Source organism: Lissotriton vulgaris, chromosome 10, assembly GCF_964263255.1.
Source record: "Lissotriton vulgaris chromosome 10, aLisVul1.2, whole genome shotgun sequence".
NCBI classification, from domain to species: Eukaryota; Metazoa; Chordata; class Amphibia; order Caudata; family Salamandridae; genus Lissotriton; species Lissotriton vulgaris.
The window spans coordinates 418,240,796-418,254,305 of NC_141698.1; the positions used below are offsets into that span (position 1 = coordinate 418,240,796).

General features: G+C 52.7%; 1 protein-coding gene across 4 annotated transcripts in view; it reads right to left on the reverse strand.

Moving 5' to 3' along the window:
* WDR24 (WD repeat domain 24) overlaps window positions 1-13,510 on the reverse strand; it is a 178,035-nt gene that overhangs the window by 66,900 nt on the left and 97,625 nt on the right. For all 4 annotated transcript variants that reach the window (XM_086941261.1, XM_086941259.1, XM_086941260.1 and 1 more), the window contains exons 6-7: window positions 12,285-12,406; window positions 12,036-12,140 (exon numbers count right to left, since the gene is read on the reverse strand). In XM_086941261.1, the coding sequence (XP_086797387.1) occupies window positions 12,036-12,140; window positions 12,285-12,406 (227 nt within the window). The remainder of the gene's footprint in view (window positions 1-12,035; window positions 12,141-12,284; window positions 12,407-13,510) is intronic.

Sequence of the window (13,510 nt, forward strand, 5' to 3'; positions counted from 1 at the left end):
TTGCTATGCTATGTTTTGTTGTGTTTTGTTAAGCTATGCTATGTTTTGTTATGCTATGTGTTGTTGTGTTTTGTTATGCTGTTTTGTTATGTTATGCTATGTTTTGTTATGCTATGCTATGTTTTGTTTTGCTATCCTATGCTTTGTTTTGTTATGCTATGCTATGTTTAGTTGTGCTATCCTATGCTTTGTTTTGTTATGCTATGCTATGTTTTGTTATGCTATGCTATGTTTTGTTGTGTATTGCTATGCTTTGCTTTGTTATGCTATGCTATGTTGTGTTTTATTATGCTATGCTTTGTTTTGCTATGCTATGTTTTGCTATGCTATGTTTTGGTATGCTATGTTATGCTGAGCTTTGTTTTGTTATGCTATGTTGTGTTGTGTTTTGTTATGCTGTGCTATGCTTTGTTGTGTTGTGTTTTGTTATGCTGTGCTTTGGAATGCTATGTTTTGTTATGTATGCTATGTTTTGTTATGCTATGTTTTGTTATGTTCTGCTATGTTTTGTTGTGTTTTGTTACGCTATACTTTGTTGTGTTTTGCTATGTTTTGTTATGCTATGTTTTGTTATGTTCTGCTGTGTTTTGTTATGCTATGCTATGCTTTGTTCTACCATGCTATGTTTTGTTTTGCTATGCTTTGTTATGTTATAATATGCTTTGTTTTGTTATGCTAGGTTTTGTTATGCTATGTTTTGTTGTGTTTTGTTATGCTATGCTATCCTTTGTTGTGTTTTGTTATGCTATGCTATTCTTTGTTGTGTTTTGCTATGCTATGTTTTGTTTTGTTATGCTATGTTTTGTTTTGCTATCCTATGCTTTGTTTTGTTATGCTATGTTTTGTTATGCTATGCTGGTGAGGGTGTGTGTGTGTGAGGGTGGGTGATGGGGGGTGAGGGTGTGCGAGGGTGTGAGGGGGTGCGAGGGTGTGTGAGTGAGGGGGTGTGAGTGGGGTGAGGGTGGGTGAGGGTTGTGTGAGGGTGAGGGGGGTGAGAGGGCGTGTGGGGGTGTGAGGGTGTGTGGGGGGTGTGAGGGGGGTGTGAGGGGGGGTGTGAGGGACAGGGGGTGTGAGGGTGAGAAGGTGTGTGAGGGTGAGAGGGTGAGAGGGGGTGAGAGGGTGAGTGAGGGGGTGAGAGGGTGAGTGAGGGTGTGTGAGGGTGTGGGGGTGTCAGGGTGTGGGGGTGTGAGGGTGAGGGGGTGTGAAGGTGAGGGGGTGTGAAGGTGAGGGGGTGTGAGGGTGGGTGAGTGTGTGTGAGGGGGTGTGAGGGTGGGTGAGTGTGTGTGAGGGGGTGTGAGTGTGAGGGAGGGTGAGGGGTGTGAGGGTGAGGGGTGTGAGGGTGAGGGTGTGTGTGAGGGTGAGGGGGTGTGAGGGTGAAGGGGTGTGAGGGTGAAGGGGTGTGAGGGTGAAGGGGTGTGAGGGTGAAGGGGTGTGAGGGTGAAGGGGTGTGAGGGTGAAGGGGTGTGAGGGTAAGGGGGTGTGAGGGGGACGGGGTGTGAGGGGGTGTGTGAGGGTGAAAGGGTGTGTGGGGGTGTGAGGGTGAGGGGGTGTGAGGGTCAGGGGGTGTGAGGGTGAAAGGTGTGTGAGGGTGAGAGGGTGTGTGAGGGTGAGAGGGTGTGTGAGGGTGAGAGGGTGTGTGAGGGTGATGGGTGTGCGAGGGTGAGAGGGTGGGTGAGAAGGTGAGTGAGGGGGTGAGGGAGGGTGAGGGGGTGAGGGGATGTGAGGGTGAGAGGGGGTGTGAGGGTGAGAGGGTGTGTGAGGGTCAGAGGGTGGGTGAGTGAGGGGGTGTGTTGGACAGGCCACGTGAGAGGCTTGCTCCCTCCCCGCACGACCAGGCCCGAGCCTGGCTCTTCAGGTGTTACACACAACAACCACCCGTTTCCCGTCTCATATGGGACCCCTGCCCTGTACATCTCCCCATCATGGGCCGATTCCCTACCGGCCCTCTCGCCCGGCCTGGGCGCCATCTTGGACACAGCACCGCGAGGCCGCGTGGCCTCCGATCGACCCCAACCCTGGGCCTGGCCAGGCCCCGACATCCCGGCACCACCATCCACCCAGGAGGTGAGCGGACTACTTGGCAGGTCAATGGGAGAAAGAGGTGTCGATGGCTCTCCCCCCGCCAGGTGCCGATCGCCCCAGCTCCCCCGGGCGCTGGCTCCACCCCCCTGCTGGGTGTCTGGACTCCCTCATCCTGGACCTCCCGACCTCCAAGTGCGAGGGTCCGGACATCAAAGGGCGCCAGACCTATAACTGGGGCAGCTCCAGAGCAGGAAGGCAGTTGTATCCTGGAGTCGAGAGACGCAGTGAAGAACTCATCCTTGACGGACTACTGGCGCTGCCGTAGCCCTGCCTTGCGAACTATCGACCTGCCTGCTGGCGCTGCCGCAACCTTCTGAAACCTTCATCGTCGTCGGGGCCTGCTGGCGTGGCCGCGGACCGTTGTAACCACCACCTTCATCGGGACCTGCTGGCTCCGCCGCGGCCCGACCATCTAGAACGCCGAGCTCGAGGATTGTGAGCTATTTCATCTACCAGATTGGTAACGAGACTGTCCCGCTACCCCTTTTCCCAACCAAGAGACTAGAATAGAGGGGACCCCGGAGTCCAGACCTCCTTGTACCATTTCACCGTACTTAAAGTCTTGCTTATAAAGAACGTTAAACCTTATCCTTGTGTGGTGAACCTCTGTGGGGGGGAAGTTACTTGTCTGTACGATTGCTGGAGACGGCTCTCCCCGGAGACCTCTCCCCTTGTCCTCGGCCGACCCTCCAGGTCCCGTCTAACATTGGTGGCCAGCGGCGCGATCCGAATCGACACGTAATCGTACAGTGAGTAGCTCACCCCACAACAAAACCACAATGTCAACCAAAGAAAGCGGATCCACCGAGAAATTCCAGATGGAGAAATTGGAAGAATATAGCCATTGTGAGTTGAAACAATTCTGCATGGAATTAGGTATCGCTACCACCGGTCTGAGTACTAAAGACGATTTCAAGCACGCCATCGAGTCATGGGCAGAAACCGGGGCCGTCAGACCCCCGGACCAAAATGTCGCAGCAGCAGAGAAAAACACCACGGCTCCCGAGGAGCAAAGAACGGGTCTCTCGCAAGATGAGATCCAAGAACGAGAAAGAAACCGACTACATGACCTAGAAATGGCCCGGCTCAAAATGGATGGCGAACTCAAATTAGCCGAACAAAAACTGAACCTGGAACACCTGCGGCTCCGAGAAGAACGGGAAGAGAAACAGAGACAAAGAGAGCTTGAAGAGAAGAGACTGGCGTATGAACACGAGCGCAAACTAGCTGAGATAGACTTACGCAAGCAGAACAAAGAATTAGGGGTGCCCGAGCAACCGCGCACCCCGGGGGCAACAGAAAAGAAGGTACACATCCCCAAGGATGTCGTTCGAGAATATTTCCGGGATGACGACATACAGCAGTGGTTCAAGGCCTATGAGATCGCTATGACCTCCCACCGGATCGATCGCAGCGACTGGGGAGCCGGTCTATGGGGGAGGTTCGTCAATGAGGGCCGCGATGCCCTGCTACAGCTTCCCGACCATCTGATGACCTCCTATGACCACATGAAAGCTACCCTCCTCACCCGCTATGGGCTCACACCCGAAATGTACCGCCAGAGGTTCCGAGACTGCACCCGGATTCCGGGTACAACTTGGGTGGAATACGTGAACTATTTCAGCCGAGCCTTCGAGGGTTGGATCAAGGGAAGCAACGTAACAACCTACGAGCAACTCTTCAATCTCATGGTATGGGAGCATCTATCAAACAACTGCTTCGTCGAGCTCAGGCAGCACCTCCTCGACAGTAAATTGACTGATCCGCGGCAGCTCGCCGCCGAGGCTGACCGGTGGGAAATTACCCGAGTGGGCCGAAATGGGTCACATGAACAGAACCGGAACAACCACGGTCAGCACCGTCCCCGAGGAGGAGGAGGGGGCCAGGGCCGAGGAAGAGACAACGCCCCGGCCGCTCCCGCTACCAGCACCCCACCCCCGGCCAACCGGGGCAACACCCCGGCGCGGCCGGGATACAGAGCCAATGTCACCTGTCACCGATGCCAGCGAGTCGGCCCCTACGCAAACGACCCGAATTGTCCACAGAGCCAGACTCCGAGACCCCGCCAGATGGCTGCCGCCGCCCTGGGGGAAGAACAAATCTCCGAAGAACACGAGGAATGTGAGCAAGAACACCAAGAATGGGAACCCGCCGCCATGGTTCTAGCGTGCCTAGGGGGAAGAGACATGGTCCCGCGGGTCCCCCTACCCGCCAACACCCGGAAGTACAGTCAGTGGGTGAACATTAATGGACGCCGGGCCGAAGCCCTACGTGACACCGGGGCCAGTGTAACGGCCGTCCGCTGTCACCTGGTGACCCCAGAACAGATCCTGCCGAACGTTCTCTGCCCTGTCCGTTCAGCCGACAATTCGGAGAGTCTATGTCGGATGGCCTGCGTCCCCTTCGAGTGGGGAGGAGTCTCCGGCATGTTGAAGGTGACGGTCCGAGATGATGCCCCCGTAGACTGTCTCCTGGGAAATGATCTTGAGAGTTCCCCGTGGGCCGCCGTAGAGAGGAGAGAGCACCTGGGGATGTTGGGCATCCCGGACTGGGCGTGCGTAACTACCCGGTCCATGGTTGCCCGTGCCACCCCCCGACCCGAAGAACCTGAATGGCCGGCACCTCCTCCCCCGGTCGCTCCAGTAGAAGACACCGACCGTGCCGTCCCCCCAGAGCAAACTCCCGAGGGGCTCGTTCAGCCTCAGGACCTTCCCGGCCTGGCTCAGTGGCGTCAGGAGGGGGGGCCCACCCAAGAACAGTTCCGCCACGAGCAGAAGACCTGTCCCTCCCTCGAGGGACTCCGCCAACAAGCCCTCGCCCAGAGTGCAGGGGATACCGCCGGAACCCATTGGGTCTATTGGGACAATGACCTGTTGTACAGCGAACAGAGAATCGCAGAGTTAGGGGCCAGTCGAGTGCTAGTGGTGCCCCTACGCTTTAGAGACTTTTTGCTAAACCTGGCCCACGATGTCCCCCTGGCTGGCCACCTGGGTCAGGACAAAACCTACAGTCGCCTGGTGACTCACTTTTTCTGGCCCAAGATGAGGAACGACGTACTCCAGCACTGCCGGTCTTGCCCCACGTGCCAGGCCAGCAGGAAGAGCGGCCGCAAGCTTAAAGCACCTCTGCAACCTTTCCCGGTGGTCACCACCCCGTTCGAGAGGGTGGGGATAGACATTGTGGGGCCCCTGGACCCCCGTACAGCCCAAGGACATCGGTTCATCCTGGTACTGGTGGACCACGCCACTCGCTACCCCGAGGCTGTTCCCCTGCGAACTGTGACAGCCCCGGTAGTCGGCCGGGCCTTGATGGGGATCTTCTCCCGGGTGGGCTTCCCCCGAGAAGTCGTCAGCGACCGGGGCACAAACTTTATTTCAAAATACATGAAGTCCCTCTGGCAACAGTGTGGGGTCACCTACAGATTCACGACCCCCTATCACCCCCAGGGAAACGGACTGGTTGCGCGGTTCAACCGCACGCTCAAAGGAATGATTGGGGGGTTGGAAGAGCCCCTCCGTCGCCAGTGGGATGTGCTACTGCCGTGCCTCCTCTTTGCCTACCGAGAAGTCCCCCAGAAGTCCCTCGGCTTCAGCCCGTTCGAACTCTTGTATGGACACCCGGTGCGTGGGCCGCTCAGCCTCGTCAAAGAAAGCTGGGAAATGCCCCCTCTAAAGAACCCTCCAGATGTTTTCAAGTACCTCCTAACCCTCCGCAACCAGACCAGACGGTTCAGGGAGATGGCAAAAGCAAACTTGGAGGCCAGTCAGGAAGACATGAAACGGTGGTACGATCAAAATGCCTCCTCCATCGAATTTGAACCCGGCCAACAAGTGTGGGTAATGTCTCCCACCGAACCATGCGCCCTGCAAGACAAATGGACGGGGCCCTTCAAAGTAGTCGAGCGCAAGAGCCCTGTCACCTATCTCATCGATATGGAATCTTCACGGAACCCTCTCCGGGTCCTCCACGCCAATAGACTGAAACCCCACTTTGTGCGCTCGGAGCTCAGCCTCCTGATGGCAACAGACAGCGGAGCCGAGGAGGACTCCGAACCACTTCCTGACCTCCTACGGACTCAGGAGAAGGACGGCTCCGTGGACGGGGTCCGACTCTCGGAGGCCCTCACCCCGGAACAGCGCCAAGGCTGCCGAGACCTCCTGCTGCAGTTCGCTACCCTGTTCTCCCTCACCCCAGGGGTCACCCCCTGGTGCTTACACGACGTGGACACCGGAGAGAGTCCCCCTGTCCGCCATCGGGCCTACCGCGTACCAGATCGGGTACGGGCCTGCATCCAAGAGGAGGTGGCCAAGATGCTCACGCTCGGGGTCATCGAGCCCTCAGACAGCCCCTGGGCCAGCCCGGTGGTACTGGTCCCCAAAGCGGCCGCCCCCGGCACCACGCCTGAGCTCCGGTTCTGCGTCGACTACCGGGGCTTGAATGCGGTCACCAGAACAGACGCACACCCCATTCCCCGAGCAGATGAACTAATCGACCGCATGGGAGCTGCCCGCTACCTCAGCATCTTCGACCTGACAGCGGGCTACTGGCAGATCGGTCTCACACCCCGGGCCCAAGAACGATCTGCCTTCTCCACCCCTGATGGCCACTACCACTTCAAGGTCATGCCATTCGGCATGAAGAATGCCCCAGCAACCTTTCAGCGGCTAGTAAACCAGGTCCTGGCGGGACTCGAAGAATTCAGCGCCGCCTACCTGGACGATATCGCTGTGTACAGCCGCCACTGGTCCGACCACCTCCACCACCTCCGAGAGGTGCTACAGGCCCTCCAACGAGCTGGCCTCACGATCAAGGCCAGCAAATGCCAGATTGGCCAGGGGTCCGTGACCTATCTCGGGCACCAGGTGGGAAGCGGTCTGGTGGCCCCTCTGCAACTCAAGATCGCTGCCATCCAGGCTTGGCAGCCCCCCATCACCCAGACTGAGGTCCGCGCCTTCTTGGGACTCACAGGCTACTACCGGCGGTTCGTGAGGGACTATGGTAGCATTGTGGGGCCCCTCACGGAACTCACATCCAAAAACCAACCAATGAAAGTCAACTGGACCCCCGACTGTCAAGCGGCCTTCGAGAAGCTGAAGGCCGCCATGTACTCCGCCCCTGTGCTCCAGGCCCCCGACTACAGTCAGGAATTTATCGTCCAAACGGACGCCTCCGACCATGGCATTGGGGCAGTCCTTTCCCAGCTGAACCCCGAAGGACTTGACCAGCCAGTGGCTTTCATCAGCAGACGGCTCCTGGCCCGAGAACAACGCTGGAGCACCATCGAGAGGGAGGCCTTTGCCGTGGTGTGGGCCCTCAAAAAGCTCCGGCCTTATCTCTTCGGTACCCACTTCCGGGTACAGACCGATCATCGGCCCCTGCAGTGGCTAATGCAGATGCGGGGGGAAAACCCGAAACTCTTGCGTTGGTCCATCTCCCTGCAGGGGATGGACTTCACTGTGGAACATCGACCCGGGCAAGACCACGCCAACGCAGATGGCCTGTCACGCTTTTTCCGCCTCGACGAAGAGAGTCCCCAAGAGGATGGGTGACTCTCCCCGCCTTCAGCTGGGGGGGACGCATGTTGGACAGGCCACGTGAGAGGCTTGCTCCCTCCCCGCACGACCAGGCCCGAGCCTGGCTCTTCAGGTGTTACACACAACAACCACCCGTTTCCCGTCTCATATGGGACCCCTGCCCTGGACATCTCCCCATCATGGGCCGATTCCCTACCGGCCCTCTCGCCCGGCCTGGGCGCCATCTTGGACACAGCACCGCGAGGCCGCGTGGCCTCCGATCGACCCCAACCCTGGGCCTGGCCAGGCCCCGACATCCCGGCACCACCATCCACCCAGGAGGTGAGCGGACTACTTGGCAGGTCAATGGGAGAAAGAGGTGTCGATGGCTCTCCCCCCGCCAGGTGCCGATCGCCCCAGCTCCCCCGGGCGCTGGCTCCACCCCCCTGCTGGGTGTCTGGACTCCCTCATCCTGGACCTCCCGACCTCCAAGTGCGAGGGCCCGGACATCAAAGGGCGCCAGACCTATAACTGGGGCAGCTCCAGAGCAGGAAGGCAGTTGTATCCTGGAGTCGAGAGACGCAGTGAAGAACTCATCCTTGACGGACTACTGGCGCTGCCGTAGCCCTGCCTTGCGAACTATCGACCTGCCTGCTGGCGCTGCCGCAACCTTCTGAAACCTTCATCGTCGTCGGGACCTGCTGGCGTGGCCGCGGACCGTTGTAACCACCACCTTCATCGGGACCTGCTGGCTCCGCCGCGGACCGTCGCTACCTTCAACCACCCCGGGACCTGCTGGCTCCGCCGCGGCCCGACCATCTAGAACGCCGAGCTCGAGGATTGTGAGCTATTTCATCTACCAGATTGGTAACGAGACTGTCCCGCTACCCCTTTTCCCAACCAAGAGACTAGAATAGAGGGGACCCCGGAGTCCAGACCTCCTTGTACCATTTCACCGTACTTAAAGTCTTGCTTATAAAGAACGTTAAACCTTATCCTTGTGTGGTGTACCTCTGTGGGGGGGAAGTTACTTGTCTGTACGATCGCTGGAGACGGCTCTCCCCGGAGACCTCTCCCCTTGTCCTCGGCCGACCCTCCAGGTCCCGTCTAACAGGGTGTGAGGGTGAGGGGATGTGAGGGTGAGGGGGTGTGAGGGTGAGGGGGTGTGAGGGTGAGGGGGGTGAGGGGGTGTGGAGGTGTGAGGGTTAGGATGAGGAGGTGTGAGGGTGAGGGGGTGTGAGAGTGAGGGGGGTGAGGAGGTGGGTGAGGGGGTGTGAGGGTTAGGGTGAGGGGGTGTGAGGGTTAGGGTGTGTGGGGGTGTGAGGGTGAGAGTGTTGTGAGGGTGAGGGGTTGAGGTTGTGAGGGTGAGGGGGTGAGGGTGTGAAGGTGGGTGAGGGTGAGAGGGTGTTAGGGTGTGTGAGGGTGAGGAGGTGTGGGGGTGAGGGTCCGAAGTAAATGGTGGCAGGGCAGACATCATAAGACAGAGAGAAGAGACTGCATGGTGACTGCGTTGGTCAGTTTCAGAATCAGGAGGGGCAGAGTCAGTACAGTCTGCGAGGGATCAACGTGTCTAGAGGCAAAGCATAGCGGATGTAGCATTGCAGCTAGCAAGTCGAGTGTTTTCAAGCTGAGTGTCCCTAGAGAGATGGCAACACAGCAACAGCATTTGAGGAGCGAGGCTACTGTAAACAAGCATGGTAGGCTTTCACTTTCATCCAGAAAAAAAAAGCGAAAGGTGTAGAGAACGCCAAACAAAACACGGCTTCCCCGCGCAATGGATGCAAAAAAAAACAAGCTCCTGGCATTGCTGTGGCGGGGGGAGTGGGGACCGTATTCCTTTGAAGTGTGATGCCAAGGCTCAGACAAATGGTGGTGTGCGATGTGCACGTGGGGGGCGGGGGGCGGGGGGCGGCAGCCTTTGAAGTCTGATGCCGAGGCACAGACAAATGGTGGTGTTTGATGTGGCTGGCTCTGTGCACACGCATTGCTCACATGAACTGTACGCGATCCGCAGGCAAGGTAGACTTTTCTTTTCCGCTTACTATAATCTCGCCTATTTATCCCTGCGGGATATAATAGACGAGACCTAAAAAGGAAGCTAGAGAGGTGTAGGGGAAGCAATAAACAAGCTGGTCAGGTGAGGGAACAAAACAGAGTGCATGCGGGACAGGTATTTGTGGGAGAGAAGCAGCCCCTGAGGACTAGAGCAATAAGATGCATGCAATCCTGTAGAGTGCTGAAAGAAAAGAAAAATGTAGTTACGTGAATATAAACAGTGGAAGGATACACGTAGTCCAATAAAAAGGTTGGTAAAGATATGCTCTAGCAGAGGCGCAAACAGAAGAAGTGGAAGGAAAGCCATCAGAAAAGCAGATTTGAGATTGACAGAAAAGCCAATCAATAGTAAGCAAAAGAGTGGCTTAAAGCCTACTATAAATACCTTATTGTCTACAACAGATATTGACAACACACAGAAAGTCATAAAAAGACTGAAAATGTTGCCTTTTATAGGTGTGTTTTCTTTTCAAGACCATGGTCATAAAAGGAAAATTCTATCTAGTTAGATGTGTTTTGGGATCCTGCATATGGGTGAAGGTATTCTAAGGTTAATTACTATCAAGCATGTTCTCAAGATCACAATACACGTTCCTAAGTCATTCTCGTATTAATTCATATTAGCAGTGTAGACTCCCAACTAAGTCAGTATGCACTGTTGAATAATTTTTGAGTACACTGGTAAGTTGTTTACACAATATACAGTGGTATTTAACTTTATCTCAGCCTACAGAAGGTAGTCATCGCTTGAAACAGATTCCACGGCATGAAAATGTCAGGCATTGCCAGCTTTGAACTTATTGTAAAATGTCCTTGTTAATGCAGCTCAACTAATTTTGGATAGCAACACTACATTTTCCAAATTGAAGCAACTTTACCACACTCTAAATGTGTGACCTCTACCATTGGTCAATAAGAACAATCTAAGGGCCTAAGAGCTTCATCCTCAGGCTGGGAAAGCATGATAAAACATAATTTGAGTAGTTTCAGCATAACTCAAGGACAAGACTGCCATCTATTTTACAACATCCAAAGTAAATACAACATTCAAGATCCAAATGATCATAAACAAACAGAAGAAAGAAAAGCTATACTATTTCATACCCATTGCTCAGTGACTCTGACGCCAAAACCTCCTCAGCACACTAGTTAGCCCTCTAGGTCCAAGAGTGAAGGGCCCGTGGGGTACAGCTGTCAACTGTGAACTTTTATTTCTGGGTACACAGTGTAGTCAAAGTCCACTAATGATGACCAATACCATATCCTAAACGGATTCCTCTTGTCCCCGTTGCGCTTGGGCACCAGGCATGCCATGCCTACATAGCATGCTACAATGGCCCTGCCCCAGAAAGAATGCTAGATATTTGCCTCTGCCAGTGGGCAGAAAGCAGTGCACTTGATTTCTCAGGAATCAAGTGTTGAATGTAAAGTTCTATGCACAGTCTACATGACATGTATTACCTGCAGAAGCAGGAACTGAACAACAAATGATCAACAAACGTTGATCTTGCAAATCAGTCCATTTGCAGAAATTGAAGACAACTCAACCGTGGGAGCTAAACCCGCAGTACTTAGACAGAAGCTATGAACACTCATGTGAGCCATGAGATCTAAGCCAATTTTCTACTCTTCTGGAAACTCCTCCAAAAAGAAATTTTTAACTAGCCTAGGAACAAGATATTGTAGTGGGAAAATTAAGCCATCAAGCCTACAGTTGAGCAGTTAGGAACAGAGAGTGCTAAATGAAACAACAAAGTAACAATGTCAGGACAACTTTACTGCATGAGATGCACAACATATTTCCCACCATGCCCACCACAAAGGACCCTCCCACACAAAAATATGATCACTGCCAATTATTCTCCCCTAGAATCATGGCATGATCCCAAGAACCAGACTGTTCAAAGTTATAATTCCGTCAAATAGAACACTGTATATTAATTCATTAAGTTCTACCCCGGTTATGTATAAGAAAAGTTGCTCTGAATTGCGGGCAAGGCAACACGTTCGTCACATTAGAGTACAGTACAAAAAATAGGAATAAGATTAACTTGTGAGGAGAATAGACTTTAAGGAATGTGCTTAAAAGAACACTTTGCTTCTAATGGGAGCTATACAAGGCAAGTTCTCCTGATAGCACGGGTTATGTGCACGTTTACCCAACTGCAGTTTTAAATATTAACCCTGCAGGAGTCTATTTCATGTGCATTTACCTGAAATGAGGTCCAATGGATTAAATAGGTTTATAACCACTTTGAGCTGAGAGAGGAACATTTACTATGAACTCATACTAAATGGCCCATGAGTCAGACGATCGTAAGACGGGTATTCATCAAGTCTATTTTAAAAAGACATCTGGGTAGCTACATAAAAGACCTAGCTTACTGTGTGGATTCTCGTGGTCCATCAAGTACAATTCATCCTCGTCCCCTTCTACATCTCCCAGGATATAATCAGCAGGGACGTCACTGCCTTCCGTCTCTTCATTCTCTGTTGGTGTAAGGAATTTAAGAGATAGTAAGAGCTAAGTTTGGTCAGCTTAAAAGAAAGTCGAAGCACCCATTTCTTTTCAGCAGCCAAATGTATAATTCCAGCCACAAACAGTGAATGCTGCACACACAGGTACATTTTTACCATCATTATTATTCAGTGTGGTGGCTGAGTCCATGAGAATGCTCTCCGAACGGCTCTCTCCTTTGCTTCGCTCGAGTCGGGATTCGTTACCCATTCCTGATGGGATGTCCTTCAGATTGTAGCTGCAGAGGTAAAACAGTGAGAATTACACTTTTTGCACAGATCAAGATCAACAACAAAAAAAAAAAAATGCATCTCATATTCATCACTTACCAGTAGGACAATATTTCACCTTACTCGGATTACTTTATGAGAATAAGCAAACATTGCACCTCCCACTGATTATTCCCAATAACAGCCATAGGTATTATACCTTTAGAATACAAGTCCCAATGAGAGCAAATAAACATTTATGTCAATCACTTGATAGGAAGCTAGTCGTGTAATTAAAAGAACGCTCCCTTTGTCACCTAATGATCAAGTTTAGAATCACAAACTAGCAAGCAGTGCATTTCATAAACAGGTGCTGAAAAATAACGTTAATTTGAAAGATCTTCTATTGTGAGCTTACCCAAAGTGAAAAACGTCAGACTAAGAATCCAGAGACTATAACTTGCCGAGTACACAAACATCTGTCACTGTCAAATTTCAGACCATGCTCTGATGACGACAAGCCCCAAAAGTATCCTTCATTCATTAACATGAGAGGCATGGTATACACGGCGAGAAGTTGGATGATCAGCTAATTGGAGCATCTGGTGCACAATACTCTCTGCAGACATTACCTGTTCTGAAACAGCCGGTACCATGGGCAAGCAAAGGTGGCCAAAATACTTTACTCTGATCATTGTCATATGCAAACATTTTCTTTCATTTAGCCGTGATCACAGAGAACAACCCTGGTAGTGATGGCAAAGGAACACTCCAGACCAAATAAAGGCCAATATGAACCCAAAAACAACCTTCTCTATGGAAAAAGAAATGGATTTGTAAACTGACAGAACAAGAACCGATCTAACTGTTTTCCGATACATACAAATAACAATGAATGCTTTCTCATGTTAAAAGCTAACAATATTAATGCTCGTTTTTAAAAGCCCGATCCAACCACGAACTGGCATTTGAAGAGGAAGCAGTTCCATTGACCACCAGAAGAAACTGAACCACTCTGATACGACCTTTGTCCATTAGTCAAAGTGAAGATGAAGGAGAGCCACTTAATAGTATATGTGGCCCTAAGATGTGGATGCAGACTTCGGGGCCCTAGGATAAAGACCCCAAATGTA